This window comes from Phocoena sinus, chromosome 2 (genome assembly GCF_008692025.1).
Source record: "Phocoena sinus isolate mPhoSin1 chromosome 2, mPhoSin1.pri, whole genome shotgun sequence".
Classification (NCBI taxonomy): domain Eukaryota; kingdom Metazoa; phylum Chordata; class Mammalia; order Artiodactyla; family Phocoenidae; genus Phocoena; species Phocoena sinus.
The window spans coordinates 146,029,675-146,047,526 of record NC_045764.1 but is presented as its reverse complement, the minus strand read 5'-3'; the positions used below and the strand labels follow the sequence as shown (position 1 = coordinate 146,047,526).

Genomic DNA, 17,852 nt, shown 5'->3' with positions numbered 1-17,852 from the left:
CATTGGAATGGGTTTCTCCGTTTAATTTCATCTAAAGGCCCTTTTCCCCATAGAGTAGGCAGGTAAATGACATGAAAAAGGTAACATCACCACCCAATCTTAACCTACAAAGGGACCTTGGACCACGTCTCTGGAGGAGGGCACCCCTTCTGGTGAACTCACTGGCCAAGTGAAGAGATGCTGTTCAGCTCTGGTCATGGGAGAAATGAGGATGGCGTAAAAGCTCAGTCAGACGGCTGTCCCCAAACACCAAGGGGAACTCCAGCAGTCAGAGGGAAGAGCTTCTAGGAACAGGAGTCAGGGTGAGATGGGGGTAAGAGTAAGCGCCTAGCACACCAGCCCAGGCCTGGCACCTGGGAGTCACTGCTCACGGAAGTCAACAACAATCAGAATACAGGCAGAATAGCTCGGTGATCAAGAGCGCGGGCTTGGGGCCAGAGGGACCAGCCTCCACCATTTGTTAGCTCTGTTTACTTTAGCTCTCAAGTCCCGGGTCCTTACCTGTAAAAGTAGGGTAACCACAGCACAGGCCTCACAGGGTCATTGTGAGGATGAAACACAATAGTATATGTAAAGCATTGAACCCAGTGCCACAGTTAGCTGATAAGTGGTAGGTTATTAGCTGGTCTAGGGTAGCAGTGTCCTCAGCCAATGTACAGCAAACCCGGCCTTCCTGACCCATCCCCGTGAATGACCAGTCTCTCAGGTGGACTGCAGGGATGACCAAGGGCGGGGTAGCGGGAGCAGTCTGCTCTAGGTACAGGCAATGAGGGGCACACTGTCTTTAGTTTACCTAAAAAAATAACAACATAACTAAGAACCAGTCTACTTTCAAAGATCACTATGTCAGCAACTCAAAACAATGTCTGTGAGAGAATATCCCTCCCCTCTGGGGTGGACCATGCCTCCGCCCCTGTCTTTGCCACACCACTGCCTGATGGTCAGCTCCTTCCTTAGATGCTCCTTATGTTTCTTTCCTTGGCCCCCTTAGCACCAAGTAGAGGCCTTGGCACACGAGAGCTAGTGATGGGCCTGTGGCCCTGGGCAAGGTCCTTGCTAGTCAGGGCTCCTTTTCCTCATTTAAAATGAAGTGGTGGCACATATGGTCACCTCATCATTGACAAAGGACGCAAGAATATATGATGGAGAAAAGACAGCCTCTTCAATAAGTGGTGCTGGGAAAACTGGACAGCTCCATGTAAAAGAATGAAATTAGAACACTCCCTAACACCACACACAAAAATAAAGTCAAAATGGATGAAAGACCTAAATGTAAGGCCAGACACTATAGAACTCTTAGAGGAAAGCAAAGGCAGAACACTCTATGACATAAATCACAGCAAGATCCTCTTTGATTCACCTCCTAGAGTAATGGAAATAAAAACAAAAATAAACAAATGGGACCTAATGAAACTTAAAAGCTTCTGCACAGCAAAGGAAAGCATAAACTAGACGAAAAGACAACCCTCAGAATGGGAGAAAATATTTGCAACTGACAAAGGATGAATCTCCAAAATATACAAGCAGCTCATGCAGCTCAATATCAGAAAAACAGACAACCCAATCCCAAAATGGGCAGAAGACCTAAATAGACATTTCTCCAAAGAAGATATACAGATTGCCAACAAACATGGAAGGATGCTCAACATCATTAATCATTAGGGAAATGCCAATCAAAACTACAATGAGATATCATCTCACACCAGTCAGAATGGCCAGCATCAAAAAATCTACAAACAATAAATGCTGGAGAGGGTGTGGAGAAAAGGGAACCCGCTTGCACTGTTGGTGGGATTGTAAATTGATACAGCCACTATGGAGAACAGTACGGAGGTTCCTTAAAAAAACTAAAAACAGAACTACCATATAACCCAGCAATCCCACTATTGGGCATATACCCTGAGAAAACCATAATTCAAAAAGAGTCATGTACCACAATGTTCACTGCAGCACTATTTACAATAGCCAGGACGTGGAAGCAACCTAAGTGTCCATCGACAGATGAATGGATAAAGAAGATGGGGCACATATATACAATGGAATATTACTCAGCCATAAAAAGAAACGAAATTGAGTTATTTGTAGTGATGTGGATGGACCTAGAGTCAGTCATAGAGAGTGAAGTAAGTCAGAAAGAGAAAAACAAATACCGTATGCTAACACGTATGTATGGAATCTAAAAAAAAAGAAAAAATGGTTCTGACGAACCTAGGGGCAGGACAGGAATAAAGACGCAGACGTAGAGAATGGACTTGAGGACACGGGGAGGGGGAAGGGTAAGCTGGGACGAAGCGAGAGAGTGGCGTGGACATATAAAATAGATAGCTAGTGGGAAGCAGCCGCATAGCACAGGGAGATCAGCTCGGTGCTTTGTGGCCAACTAGAGGGGTGGGATAGGGAGGGCAGGAGGGAGACGCAAGACGGAGGGGATATGGGGATATATGTATACGTATAGCTGATTCACTTTGTTATAAAGCAGAAACTAACACACCATTGTAAAGCAATTACACTCCAATAAAGATGTAAAAAATAAAATGTAAAAATAAGATGTAAAAAATAAAAAATAAAATGAAGCGGTGGTACTAGAGGCTACGGTTCCCATAGCCCACAGTCTTACTACTAGCCCAGAGCTTCCCCACGGCTCAGAGGGGGATCCAGCTCAGCCTCCCCCACCCCAGGGGAGCCCAAGCACCAGCAAGCGGCTGAGTGAGGCGCAAGGCTGCTGGGGGCCTTCAGATTCGCCCCCATGCCTGGCACCCGTCTCCACGGTCATACTGTGTCCAGCCGTCTGTGGCTCAGAGGCTCCCCCCGGAACAAAACTAACAACGCCTGCCCCACGTCCCCGAAGCACCCACTCACAGGAGCGTTTGCAGGGGGCTCTGTAAATAGGGCACAGCGTTGGGATGAAGTGTAGTGGGTGAGGGGGTGTAAGGGACAATTACAAACCAACCAGCCTGTCTAAATAATTTCTCCCTGGGGCACCTAAAATGGCCATGCACTGTTCACTGTTGTCTGAAGCAGTGACCTCGTCCTTCCCACACAGACAGAAACTGAGAAGTGGAGGAAAACAAGATATTTCTTCTAGGATGGATTGTCCCAATATAGTATATAGGCATTTTTTTCAAACTTTTCCCCCAAAGCATCACTGACTCACATCCACTCAAATTTGAGAAAAGGCTCCACCTCTACTGACTCATGCCCTTAAGTGAGCTCATATGGCCCTTCCACCAAAAAGAATACGAAACGCTTCAGAGTGGTTTTGCGGGACAAGTACTGAGAAGTGGCAAGCTGGCGTCTTTCTAGTTTTTCTCAGTAACTTTGTTGACCTTGACCTGATAAGCTCTGTCCTTTAAGGACAAGAGCTAGCAAATAAAAATTCAGGCGAGAAGGAAGGAGGGGTCACGGGCCAAGGTGGGGAGATGGAAGAGATATTTTTCAATTTGTCAAATAAAGTATCATAACTTCACACTTCATCCCCCAAACAATAATGCTGCACGTGTGAGTGTGTTAGTAAGATATATACCCTGTTTACTTCCAAAGCCCTTTTACAAATAAACACAGAATGAGGACCCTCGGACCAAAGCAGAGATAGTAGTTGCCTTCTAGCAAAGTGGCAGAAGCCAATTACAATACCTCGGCAGGGCCTTCAATTAGGTCTTTTTAGCAGCAGAGGCCAAAGGAGAACATTGGGATGTGGTGGGTTTGCCCTTAACGCCACAAAGCATACATACTCAATAAAATCTTTGCTGGTGGAGCAAGTTCCAGACCCCCCCCCCAGCCACCACTGCACCTCTGTGTTCCAAGCAAACAACATGGGGTGCAGGAGCAAGGCCACTGGGAAAACTAATTTTAAAACCAGGTTAAGATGGACTGTGGAGCCAGGCTCTCTGGGGCCTCCAGACGTGTTTCAGTTCCTCCTGGCAAAGGGAGAACTTGAGAAAGGCCTTTGTTGCCAGGGAGAAAGCCATAGGGATGGCCACCCATGCCTGTCCCCGACTCTATTCTACTGGCCCTGGTGGACCAAGACACCTGCATAAGATAGATGGGCAGACGTCCAGAAGGCCAGTGATAAACACCAAGGATCTGTTTTTATACAGGTATTTTAAACGCACACGAGCCCAGCCCCATCCGCGGCGGCTAACGTTCGTGGATGACTCGTTCTTCCTTCCAGCCACGTTGTGTGTGAGGTTCCAGGTGGCTGTGAGGTATTTGCTTACAACAGCTACCGCTGGTTTCCCTGAGAACTGTTTATTTTTCCAGGCCTAAGGTTATTACATCACCCCACGGTTTCTGGGCAGGCCAAGAGCACTGGTTTGGGGGGTGGGGGATCCAGCCAGGAGGTGCTGTCGCCTCTGTGACCCCAAATCCCAGTCCTAGCAGCAGCCAATCCAGCAGGAGCTTCCAGGTGAGGGAGGAGCATACAAAATGTGACCAATGGGCCCAAAAAGCAGGCCTAGAAGAGCACCGATCTGAGCCTGGCAGGTCAGGACAGGAGCCTGTAAACAGCTTCCTTGTGATGTAGATGGTGAGAGAGGCAAACACTCTCACTTACCAGGGGGACAGGGGTCACTGTCATGGCAGAACTTATAAGAAATGCATTTCCACCTTGTGTCCCCGCTGATGGCTTGTCTGTGGGGAGCAGAGTTACCACCAGCTCCTGCATTCACAGATCTGCAGAAGGAGGGTCTGCCAGGCAAGGAGGTAAGGAAGGAAAGGCGTGGTCCTTTTGGATTTAACCCACAGGGCCAGGTTCTAGGGCTTCTTGGAGTCCCAGATCAGATCGTGAAGGAAGTGAACTAGAAAAGATGGAGAGAAAGGAAAGAAAGAAATGGGGGGGAGGAAGGGAAGTCCAGTGACCTCAGAGTGGCCACAGGAGGGAACCAGGCGGAGACAGAGGCAAGGGGCCTTCGTACATGCCTTGAGAGCATGGTTTGCAATAAGAAAAGAGTGAAGGCTCACGCGACCACATTTCCTGGGAGATGGCCTTTTCCCAGAGGAGAAAGCACAGAGTTTTGTCATACAGAAAGAGAGAAAAAACAAGACTTCTATCAATCACAGCTGTGGGAAAGTCCCTGCATGTAGTAAAATCCAAAGCAGTAAGATATGGATGAAGGATGAGATGAAGCCTAATTTTTGTCAGTTCCTTAATCTCTTTACTCTCTTCTCTAAGATGTATTATAGATGATCACAATGTTTTGAAATTCTAGTTATATTGAGAAATGCCTTCGTCACTAGCCCCTGATACCAAAAACTCAGCAAGAGTTCCTGTTTTCTTATAAAAGCAGAACAGAGTCTCTGGCCAGCTTGCATAGGAGAAGATGCTGTCTCCCAAATTCTAGGATGTTCGCCGCCAGGTGTGCTGTCTGCCTGGTTGCAAGAAGAACTCCTGGTACAATGGAGGTGAGAATCAAACAGAAGTCCAACAGGCAAACCTGCTGTCGCTGACCCTGCCACATACTCAGAAGGAGACACTGACCATGATGAACACATGACAAAGCCTTAAAAACGAGGGCCAAAACCTCCAGGAGGAGGGAAGGAGACAGGATAAGTCTGCAGGCATATGTGTCATGTTATTGCAAAACTTCAGCTGCCCAGTGGAACCTTTCCAACATCAACAGTCCCCAGGCCAGAAGACAAACCTGGCGTCAGAGGGTCTGAGTGTGAAAGAAGGATGTTTGGGGTATAAAAGAAACTGGGATGCCTTTTTGCCTCTGAGAGAGAGAAAGCTGAGAAGAAGAGCTCTCACTCAGTCGGCTCGCAGAGTCCCACTCCAACCTCCCCAGAGGCAAGGGCAGAAGCTCTCCTGGACCCGGAATCTTTCATTAAACTCTAATGGGAAAGTGTCCCAGGGGCCTGACTCAGAGGCGCTAGTCCATACCAGAACCAGCCGTCCAGACCCAAGTTAACATACAAGTCTATCTGACTTCTCATCAGACCAAGTGAGATCATGTGAAAAGTGGCTAGCACAATACAGCAGGGTATTCCACTGAGTTTGTTTTCAGTAATTTACGTACACCTACTGTGTGCCAGGCATTTTAGATACATTGAATTCTCAGAAAAATCCTGCAAGGCATTAATGATTTTAACTAATAAGTAAGGAAATCAAAGCTCGGGGTAGTTAATTAACCTTCTCAAGGTAACCCAGCCTCTCAGTGGGAAGCAAGCATCAGAAGCCAGGTCTATAGGTTTGCCTGATACCAAAGCCCATGCTTCTACCATTACGTGGTTGATCTCGTCTACGCACAAAAGATTCCCTACCCCCCACCTATGAAGGCCAAGCCTCAGGGTGCTTCCCGGGCAACCCACTTGTGAGAGCACACACAGGACAGGATGTTAAAGCTCACGTGAGAGCAGAAAGTGCAACGTGAGCTGCCTAAAGAGTCTTGCGCTAATGCAGGCTTCCCCAGGCATGTCAGGAAACATCTCAGGAGGCACAGTCCCTACTTCTAGGAAAGGGGCCCCAAAACCTGAGAAAGACACACCCCCCTACACACGCTCCCATCCAAATGCTTCTACTTCAATCTTATATAACGGGGCCAGCAAACTTTTTTTCTGTAAAGGATCAGATCATATTTTAGGCTTTGCAGGGCAGACGGTCTCTGTCACAACTCTTCAACTCAATGGTTGCAGCACGGAAACAGCCATAGACAGTATGTAAAGAAATGGACATGGCTGTGTTCCGATACAACTTTGTTTGCAAAATCAGGCAAGCGGCCATTTGCCAACCTCTGTTACATGCCTATGTGACACAGTGTCCCTCACACCTAATTACATCAAAAAGGTTGACGGGCACTCAGTCAGTTTTACCACCTGATCATGATGGAGAATGTCCCTAGTTTATTAGAAAATGCCTATGGTATCAACCTCTGATGATGATTGCTGGTCTCAGTTACTCCCAGGGAACCTTTAGCCCTCCTCCAACTATCCTGTCCTATACGCTAAACTTACAGACATAACTGGGGCAAACCAGGAAAAAATAAAGGTGGCTGGGTGCCTCTCACAAAAGGAAGGGGATTGTACCTGCCTGGAAACCATTTTTCAATATGATCCCATACTCATGCAATTGGAAACTACACAGGGGAAGAACGAGTGGGAAGGGGAAGGACTTGAGCGGAAGCAAACATCACCAAACTTGACACTGCCTCTTTACTACACACAGAGAATGCAGCCCAAGAAGACAGGCGCTCTATTCCCAAAGAGAAATCATTTTCTCCAGCCCCACCACTTACTAGCTGTGACTCAGGACAAGTTACTTCCTCTCTCTCATCCTTTGACTCTTCATCTGTAAAATGGGGATAATAACGATACTTATAGGGTTATGGTGACACTCAAATGAGAAAACACATAGCTGATATGGACTAGCTATGATGACACTGATGATTCTGACTTTACTGACGATGATCTTTTCTCCTCATCCTTCTCCAAAGCAAACACGTTGAGCTAGATTCTCTAATAGATATAACAGACAGGCAGTAAAGCCCTTGCCTTCACAGAGTATAACTTAGGTAGAGAAATTAAGCACTGGTAGGCTGAAAAAAATCATGGAAGCAGTTGCTAAATGTCAAACGAATGCTTCAGGCAAAAGGTGCTGTGTAATTTCAGAGAGAGCTCTCCCTCTTATCTACCCCTTGGTCACCGTATGAGAATTGAGCCTCCTACTGGGGCTCTGCAGACCTGCTGGGGGCTCAGGGAATGCGGGGACCTTTTGCAGATATCACTTCCAGATACCACAGGCACCAAAACCACTTCTCTTTGACTTACCATATTTGCCTAACAGTGAAGGGGGAGTGGAGGAAGGATCTAAGAAGCTTCCTAATAGATGTTCTTGCTTAGGGTGACAATCACAAATTCTTTCTCGATTGAAGAATTATCACTAGAAGAAGTATCGTCAATAGTCCCATTTTCCCTACCAATGATGATGATAATAACAAATACAATTGTACCTACAATTTATCATGCACTTACTATTTATCACTTAGCCAGACATTGGTTAAGTACCATACAGACTAACTCAGTTAATCTTTACTCACCGTGCTTTAAGAGAGAGATTATGATCCTGGCTGAGAACTGAGGCTCAGTGGGCGTGGCCGGGGCAGGGGTGGGGCAGGCATTTGACTTGACTGGGTCACTTACTAAGTGTTGGAGCCAGAACGGGAACCCCTGTTTGCTGATTCCAAAGCCTGTGTTTTAACCATGGCACTCTTCTGCCAAAGACTCTGGCCCATGGGATGTCACATGGGCTCCTTCCCGCCCCAGCATCCCACACCTCCTCCGGCTTCTATCATACAGGGAACCAGACACATGCCGAGGTACTCAGCAGAAAAAATCAACCAGGGCTCTGTGACTTCACCTCATGGTCTAAACCATTCCGTGCACTCCAGTCCCCATGACCTTTAGGACAAAGCTGGCATACTGTACAGAAAAAAAAAGGGGGGCAAGGACAGCACACTCATTCATTAATGGTCATGCAAAACCCTGCCTGCCAGGTGAAAGGGATGTATCTTTAGTTTACAGTCCTTGCTATCTGTCAGAAAACGATGATATGGCTAAATTCAACAACCAGGCATAAATATGCCAAGTAGCGTTTCTCACAACGAAGTCTGAGGCTGAAAGAAGGATGATTCCACCCCACCCTCCCGGAAAGAGATACAGATTGGATCTGTTAATACATTTTCCTGTCGATGGACATCTGGTCTTTTTTGATGGTAAATGAACTTTATCAACTTTGGTCTTCATTGATGGTAAATGAACTCTAATCTGACCACTCTTCAGAAATTACCACCTTTCTACAAGGGTTCAGCCAGTACCAAAACCTGAACACTCACAAGATCCTCAAAAGATCAAACCAAAAAAGATAAGATTGGAGGCAGCTATTTAGAGCCTTAAAAACACATAGATCCGAGGCTCTTAAGGTTTGAAGTCCAACTTCTCTATGCCCAGCCATTCCTCTTTCAAATTCTTCTGCATGGCATATAGAAAGTCAATTAAAATATTAAAACATACCATCAAACTTTTTTTAGCTAAAAGGATCAGCTACTCATGAAAGACGATCCCTAAACTATTAATTGAAGACAAAGTTGGAAGGGAATAATCCCGTCTCATCTCCGCATTTTACAGCTGTGGAAGAAACTGAAGGCCAAACTTGTTAAATGACTTGCCCAAGCCCACACAGTGATGGTCATGAAACAACCATATGGCACCCGCGGACAGATCAAGTACATATCAATACATAACCCAAGGCAGATTATTTACCTGAATTTCTTACATTGGTATTGTTCAGTTTGGAGTCCTTGATTACCAAGTGCTTAATCCAGAGAGTGGGAGCTGTGATTTCTGAAAAAAAAAAAAACAACAAAAAAAAAACAGAAGAAGAAGAAGAGAGAAAATAATGTCTGGGCAAAGAGAGTATGTAACTTGGAGTGTAACCCCCAGACTTTTTAACAGCTTTTTTAAAAGCCTGAGGCATCAAGGCTTGAGCCATCTCCCTCGTCCCATATCCACTTTGTCCCAACACCCTCTTGCTTCCTTTCTATGGAAGATCATCTCCCCATCAGCTCATAGGAGCCAACCAGGGCCTCCTGTGCTGGGAAGCCGAGTGGTCAGAGTCCAGAGGCACTGAGCCACTCCATCCAGGAATAAAAATATTATCCCAGGAGGTGAGGAACACGCGCCAAGCCAAGCCTTTCTCAGCTGCTTCCCTGGAAGAAGATTTAAAGGGGGTAAATCAACAAACGAATGCCGAAGAAACCACAGAGACCATTTTAGAGGAAACAGCTGAGCCGCAGCAGGTTTTAGCTTGCTGAGATTCTGCTTCACATGGGGAAGAAAGTAATGGGTCTAATGTGTGCTTCAATCCCCTTTCTAATAGTTTCTCATCGAACAGAGGCTGAATTCCTCCATCCAGAGAGTTCCAGGGTGCCTCCAGGCTCTCCAGGGGCAGGGTCACCCAGTGGACAGGTGCCATGGAAGTCTGAGGATGACCTGAACACACTGTAGAGTGACGAGATCTTCCATGAGTGTGTTGGGAAGGTCTTCCAAGCTGACATGGTCTCCATTCCACTCCCCCCTCCCCAGTCAATCCTCCAGGGTCCCAGACTTACCAATGATCTAGGACATTTGTGGATCACAGAAACATTTTAACTACTAGGCATGAACACACACATATATTCCACTCCATGACCAGTTGCAAAGCATATTTCGCATTTCTATCTAAAGCTGAGCCTGGGCTAGAGACATCCTTAGCCACAGAACCAACCAGTGGCATCATTTCTTTTTATTCCTCTGTCTCACTGTCCAGTCTTAGGACCCAAGCCCGGATATACTCGGCTGAAAGCTGCTGAAAGGTTGCCTTATATTTTACCGAGCTCCACATCTCATTGTCAGACTTTCTAGACACCACACTGCCGAGCTTCCTGCCCCTCCTCATGGGAGCCTGGAGACCTTAGCAAAGCACACTGAAGAATGTAGGCCCCGAGCAGCTCAAACTCAAATCAAAGCCAGTCTTCTGCACCCAAGCTCCTCCTGTCCGTTCCTCATACCTCCAGAGATATCCAAACTCTATTTTGCCACCAACCACCACTATTTCTCTTGACCTAGAATTTCTCCTCTCCCAAATGTCTCGACTCAACTCTCAAGGTCCCTACAACTCAGCCAAACCAGCTCCATACACCAGTCTCTTTCCTGCTACTTTCCTCACTATACCCCGTCTCCACCATATTCTCTCCTTTGCCCATGCCAGTGCCCCTGCCTGGAACACCCTGATTCCTCCCCCACGTTTTCAAGATCCAGCTCACGTTCCCTCTCTTCACAGAATCTTTTCCCATACCACTGTGATTTCTTTCTTCCATACGTGTCTATTACAGAAAACAAACAAACAACATAGAGTTCCATACAGAAAGTTCTCCTATAGTTGCCGATCTCTTGAGAGCAAGGGTTTCCATCTCATCTACTTCTCCTTTGTCCCCCAGAGGCCTCCCACAATGCTGGGCACAGAGCACTACAGGAACTTGTTAAGTGCTGATTCATTTAGAAAAGGGATGCTGCTGGCCTGTCTTTCTCAGCCCTGGCTCCTTGGTCTTGGCAGCCCACGGGGTCCATCCAGGCTGTGTTATTATTGGACGTTAGAGCCAGGGAGGAAGGCTGGCAAGAAGAGTGGGCCTTTCCAGAAGTGGAGGGTGTCCCAGTTCCTGGGAGGGTTTGCATTTTTTAAAGGTTAAAACAACCTGGCTTAAACTGGGAAAAATTCAAATTAAAAAAGAAAAAAAAAAAACAATAATAGTAAAGCTTAAACAAACAACTGAAGGAAAGACCTCCCCAAATCTGAAAATGGGTGGGAGAATTCGAATCTGAAGTAATACAAGAGCTTACCATCTCCATCGAACACCGGCTGGGTCTCCATCGTGGGTGTCGGCTTAGACCCGTCATCTGAATTGAGGGTTAAAAAGAATCGAAAAGAGACTACCATTATTGAGGTAAATACTATCTACTCTCCAGCACTATTGAATGGTTGGGGTTTGCACATGGCCCGGCCAAGTCCCAGTGAACAGACCAAAGAGAAGGAAAAGAAACAAGAAAAGAACAAGAAGGAAAAGAGAATCACAGAGAGACACAAACAGTAAGACAATCCAGGTGTGTGCTTGCCATTCCAGGGAAGGGACCCAAGTTGTCATGGCTCTGGAGGGCCCCTTCTCATAACTCTGTACCAACATGACTCCGTCAGCCCTTGTTCTTTCCTCAGGAAAGCTGGGAGGGCTATCTTCACCAGCAGCCCTGAGTTTTGGCCAGAAATGTTAGGAGATGCTGGCATACTTGTGGCATCAAATTCTGATGTCCCCAGCTCCTTCCTGCCCTCTTGTGAAAGGTACTAGCTGGTACCTTTTTAGTGGCCTTCACTGAAGAGCTTAAGGAAAGCAAGAAAACATGGTGCCATTTCCTCCCAAAGTCCTAGCTATTTCTCCACCCTCATCTAAAAACAAAGTGAAGGTAAGAAGGACACTTCTCTCTCCAGCATGCTGAACTAAAAAGAATGGGGAATCCTTAGAACACTTTGAACTCCCAAGGAGAGGTTGGGGCAAACAAAATGGGAGAAAACATGAGTAACTGCACCCTGGGTTTGCTTTGAAATTTCTAACATAGATGATAGGAGCAGGGAGTTCTCAGTAACAAAGTTCTAATACTTATGGTCCTAGCAGTGTTGGCAGCTCTCTCTGTAGACCAAAAACCTCTACGGATCAGAGTAAGTTCAGACTTTATTTACCTTTCAGGACTCTGAATTATGTTCATCAAGATCCCAAAAGCTTAATTTTGAACAGTGTTTCTCAACTTTTTTTTTTTATTGCCCATCTATAGAGTATTTTTAGACTTTTTCTCCTAATTAATTTCCTAGTGAAATGTTAATAACAAAGATACATTGTATACCTGTTTGTGTACTGTATGTAAATCTGTGCTTTATATGTAAAAAGAGCAAGTGCTCTTTTGTGCCCTAAGAACCAATTTCCACCTCCTTGGTGAAAGCTGGGAGAAGGTATCTTTACCTGTTGAGAACGCATACTTCCGAGATTTTTCTGTTTTCTCCCTTGGGAGGGGGAGGGAAGAAGAGCACCGTGGTCTCAGACACCATGGTTACACAATCCCTTCTTCCCAAGACCCCCAGAGATCTTTTAGGACTGAATGCTATATTCTCCAAGCATTAACTATGGAGAAGGCAAGTTCTCATATAGCCTGCAACGCCAGTCAGATCATCAATAACGACAGCCGTCACCATTTGGAGCTCCCAGAACTCTTGGCAGAGTTCCCTGCATCTTATCAGGGGAGGGAGAGAGAACACAGAGTCCTGATCCCTTTCTTACACCAAACACCCCACCTCTGGAATCTTAAGATTCAATAGCTATGGAGACCCTAACCCTCGTTTGAGGCTGAGGCCAGCAACCTGGCAGTCGTGTGACACCTGACCCTGCTATAATTCTCATGTGCCAACGTAAGACCCGACTCCCGCAGCGGCCAGGGTGATCCTGACCTATCCGACAATCACCCGCAGACATGAGACGTGGCAGGAGGAGAGGAGTGATGAAGCTGAATATCTTATTTGCCTCAAACCGGGATCCAGAACAGCCATCTTTTGATGCCAAACTGTGTACGTTTGATCTGGAAGTCATTGAGGGAGAAGAAACACAGAGCAGAGCCACACGGTGTCATTTTAAAAAATGGCATCACTTCCCTGACTCTATTAACACCTCTTTCCATTGAATTCAGTGAACCACTGAATGAAGTTTTTTGGCAGCTGCAATGCACGTTTGGTTGCTGCTGCCGGATGCCGAGTTCACAGTCTAAATAGACCTGCACAGCGTGCTCAGCCCCTCCACGCAGGGTGGCTTCATTTCAGGAGTCTTAAAGGGAACCAAGGGAAAGTGAGAAATCAAACATTCTCAGAGGGACGGCAATGACAAGCCAAGTGAGAAATGGCTTATAAGATATTTTAATATTCAATTAAGATCCTCCCATACTCCAAGAGCTGTATCTCCCTCTGGAGCAGGACGACAGAAAATACTCTGTTTACTTCTCCCATCATCCACGTGAGAGTCTGGGACTGCCCATCTGGTCCAGCAATCAGTAAAGAAATCTGCTGCTCAAGGAGAGGAAGGAGGGTTTCCAGTCTCCCCGGGGAAGTCGAGGACCTCCACAATTGCCCAGATGCAGGGCCAGAAGCCCACATAGCATGAAGCCACGTGCAGGGAGTGAATCTTCCTGCAGGGTAGGGTCACCGAGGGTGAAGACATACAGCTGCACTGCCACCATGGAGGCCCTAGCTGGAAATCTTTATGAAGTGAGAAGAGATAAAGTGCCCTGCTGCCAGGAGAGCCACCTGTGAAATCCAGCATGCCCCAAGGATGGGCAGCCAAGCCAAAGCCAATAGGACCCTCTGACCATCATCTCCGGGCACCTGGGCACCTGGCATCCAACCCAGCAAACAAGCGCACCCTTCTACCAAACATAGGTCCAAGGCCTGGGTCCAAGGTCCACATCAGGCCTGCTTCCTGGCAAGCCCTGGGGCAACACCAGGACCTACACTGGGCCCGGGGGAGAGAGAAAAGCTTCCGCATGTGCCCCTGGCCTCCCAGTCTCCAGTGGGGTCACAGTGCAGATACCGGCTTTGCAACCAACTAAGTTGGGTAACCTGAACCCCTCACTTTTCTTCTCTGGGCAGTGATATCCTCTTCTAAAAGTGAAGGATGTCTGCACTCCTAGCCTCGGGACACTGGGTAGCTGTAAAAGACTCTAAAGGCCTCTTAAAGAAGGTATTAAATCATCGAGTGTTAAATCATCTTATCCAACTGCTTGCTTTTAAAACTGGATTTGTAGAATTAAAATTCTATAAAGTTTTAAAAATAAAAAGTAAAGTAAACCTTACAGCTCAATAATAAGACAAACAGCCTGATTTTAAAATGGGTAAAATATTTTAATAGTCATTTCAAAGCTGCACGGACAGCTAATAAATACATGAAAAGATGCTCAATATCATTAGTCGTTAGGAAACCACAAATTAAAACCACAGTGAGATACCACCACATACCTACTAGAATGGCTAAAATTTTTTAAATAGACACTATCAAGAGACAAGGATGTGGAGAAACTCAAACCCTCATTCCTTGCTGATGGGAATGTAAAACTGGGTAGCCATGATGGAAAAGAGTCTGGCAAATTCTTTAAAAAGTTAAACATAAACTTACCATTCAATCCAGAAATTCCACTCCTGGGAATCTATCTAAGAAAAACAAAGACATATCCACCCAAAGACATGTATACAAATACTGATAGCAGCATTATTCGTAATACCCTTGAACTGGAAATAATCCAAATGTTCGTCTACTGGTGAAGAGATAACCAAATTGTGATATACCCATACAATGGAATATTACTTAGCAATTAAAAGGAGTGAATTACTGATATGTGTAATAATATAGCTGAACTTCAAAAACATTATACTAAATGAAAGAAGCCATGTGCAAATACTACATATTGTTTGATTCCATTCATATGAAATGCCTAGTAAAGATAAATCTATAGAGACAGAAAGCAGATACATGGTTGCCTGGAGGAGGGAGTGGGGTATAACTATAAATGGGTACAAGGTTTCTTTGGGGGTGATGGAAATGTTCTCTGGTAATGACCGCACGTCTCTATAACGGTACTAAATTCATTAAATTGTACATTTACATTGGGTAAATTTTATGGTATGTAATTATACCTTAATAAAGTTTTTAAAACGAAGCGGGGATGGAGTACCAAAGTCATCACAGGTAAATCGTCAGGTGGCAGTAGCTAGATTATCTGAGCAATCCTTAATTTGGGGGGAGACTCTCCTGTATATCTTAAAGAAAACTATATCTGAATCTCAGTTTACATGAATGCATATGATGATTTCATGTGCGTGTATGTTTAATCTTGGTGATTCTTTTAGACCTCAAATAGTAAGACTTTCTTTCTCTTTGATACCATAATACTCTTTCAGACCGAGAAGAACATAGAATACTGAAAAAACCCGATTCAAAGATGACCATTTCTTTTACAGGGAGAAAAAAGTAAATTAGGAAACATTAAAAAAAAAAAAAGGCAAATCTGAGAGAATTTCTCAAGGATGATGTCAAGATCAACTATAATAAGTGTTACCACATTTTGCAACACTCAGAGTTTCTGGCAGGTGGCTTTCTTCATCTATTCTCACCACCGGCCAGGGCAGAGGAAGTCACCAGGCAGATAAAAAGAGATTGAGTTTCAGCGCAAGAAAGTGATTTGCTCAAGGCTCCAGAGGCAGTGAGCAAACGGCGCTGGAAACCACCCAGGCCCAGAGCGGGGCGTCTGGCCGCAGGAGATCCCCCAGCCCCCAACCACGCCTCTCCTTGCAGGTGCAGCCCCAGAAAGCCGCAGCCCCCGCACGGGCTCTGCGAGCCTATCCAGACAGTGGGTTTGTGTGACAGCACAATTCTTTGCCCTGCGAGAAGGCCTGGCCCACGCACAGACAGCTGGAAGTCACTTCGACCCCTGATGACACCGTTTAAAGCCTCCTCTGTTTGGCTTTTTGATTCCTGATTGACATTCGCTGGCGAGTGGAGATAAATGCGGGGCTGAGGACAATGTTGACCGGCTCTGACTATTCTCAGGGAAAGACTTTTCAGAATAACAAACAAAACAAAACAAAACCCCCAAAACATTGGTGTGCTTATGGGACTGAATAGAGCCCAAGAGGTCCAAGGAAGCAGGGCCGGGCCTTTCAAGGGGCTGGCAAGTCCATTGAGGAGTTAATTGTTTGGGTGTACAATGAGTTTATTCTGACCACATACAAAGAGCTTTCTCTTCCAGGTCCTTCAAAAGCAAATGTGTCAAAGGGGCCAGAGGAGGAATCTGTATTAATGGCATCTCTTGGGGTCTCTGAGACTGAGGAACGTTGGACAATGACAGAAAAAGAAACCACCACCCCTGTCCTGAGACTCGGAAGGTCTCTCAATGATCCCAAGTCCCCTTTAATTCTTGGGCTCTGCCCAAACCATGTCCATCACTGGACACCCTCCCTCTTGTATTCATTTAGGCTGCCATTGGCCATCTTTAACCAAGACATGGAGATACACTTCAGCCTGGTAGAAGTGCTGGAAGGTTCTTGCTTTTGAAGGGACCACATTTATGCCAGAGCCATCATGCCCCTCAGCATGTGACTCAGGGACCCAGTGTGAAAGTCAAGGTGACTTATTCTGGGCCTCACAGGGAGACAGTGGTGCCTGTTTGCAAAAATGTCCCTTAAGAACCTGGCTTGAATCATACCAGGAGGAGGATGGAATGTTAGTTAACCTCCACCTTTCCTGAGATGCATGTCCCATGACCAACGGGAAATATACTGTGAGCTGTCTTGATTCTGACCTTTGAGAACACAAGTTATCTGGGTACTTCGGGTCCTTTCCAGAGCAAGAGATGAATCTTTTACATTCCATCTACTCCTTCCCCAAAAAAGCTTAAAGCTGTCTTTTTGCAAGCAGTTGCCCACACCGTCAAGCTCCACATTTTCTTGAGTAAGTACGGAAACAAGAGGCTGGTGAAAAAGGTAGACCAGAGATGGAAGAAGGGGGCGTGGTGACAAAGCGGAGGAGAAGTAGGGGAGAGGTGGCACTGGCAGCAGCAGAGTTGGTTCAGGGCTGGGTTCACCCAGACACGGGGCTAATTTTTTAAAAACTCTTTACTTTGAAATGATTATAGAAATGATTTTGCAACAGGTAGTTGCAAACAAAGAGGTCCCATGTACCCTTCACCCAGTGTCCCCCAGTGATAGCATTCTTATAGTTAACATAATTATACGGATAACATCATAATATTAGAATCAGGAAATTGATAGTGGTATAATCCAGGGACCTTGTTCACATTCCACCAGTTTTTGCATGTACTTATTTGTCTGTGGGTGGGTGGGTGGGTGGTGTGTCGTTCTATGCAATTCTATCCATGTGCAGATTCATGCAACCACCACCACCATCAAAATATAGAAGTAGCCCATCACTACAAAGATCTCCCAAGTGCTACCCTTTTATAATCACACTTCCTCTCCTCCATCCCGTCTTTCACCCCTGGCAACCACTAATCCTTTCTCCATCTCTACAATTTTGTCATTTCTGCAATGTTATATAAATGGAATCATGCAGTATACAACCTTTGGAGGTTGGACTTTTTCACTTTGCATAATGCCCTTGAAATCCACCCAGTTGTTGCTGCATGTGTCAATGGTGTGCTCCTTTTCATTACCGAGTAGTATTCCATGGTATGGATGCACCTCAGTTTGTTTCACCCATTGAAGGACATTTGGGTTGTTTCCACCC

General features: G+C 45.8%; 1 protein-coding gene across 1 annotated transcript in view; it reads right to left on the bottom strand.

The window, feature by feature from the left end:
* The window catches only part of SMOC1 (SPARC related modular calcium binding 1), a 156,373-nt gene that overhangs the window by 27,698 nt on the left and 110,823 nt on the right, over nucleotides 1–17,852 (bottom strand). Inside the window, 2 exon segments of the mRNA XM_032624733.1 lie at nucleotides 9,253–9,333; nucleotides 11,368–11,424. Of these exon segments, the coding sequence (XP_032480624.1) occupies nucleotides 9,253–9,333; nucleotides 11,368–11,424 (138 nt within the window).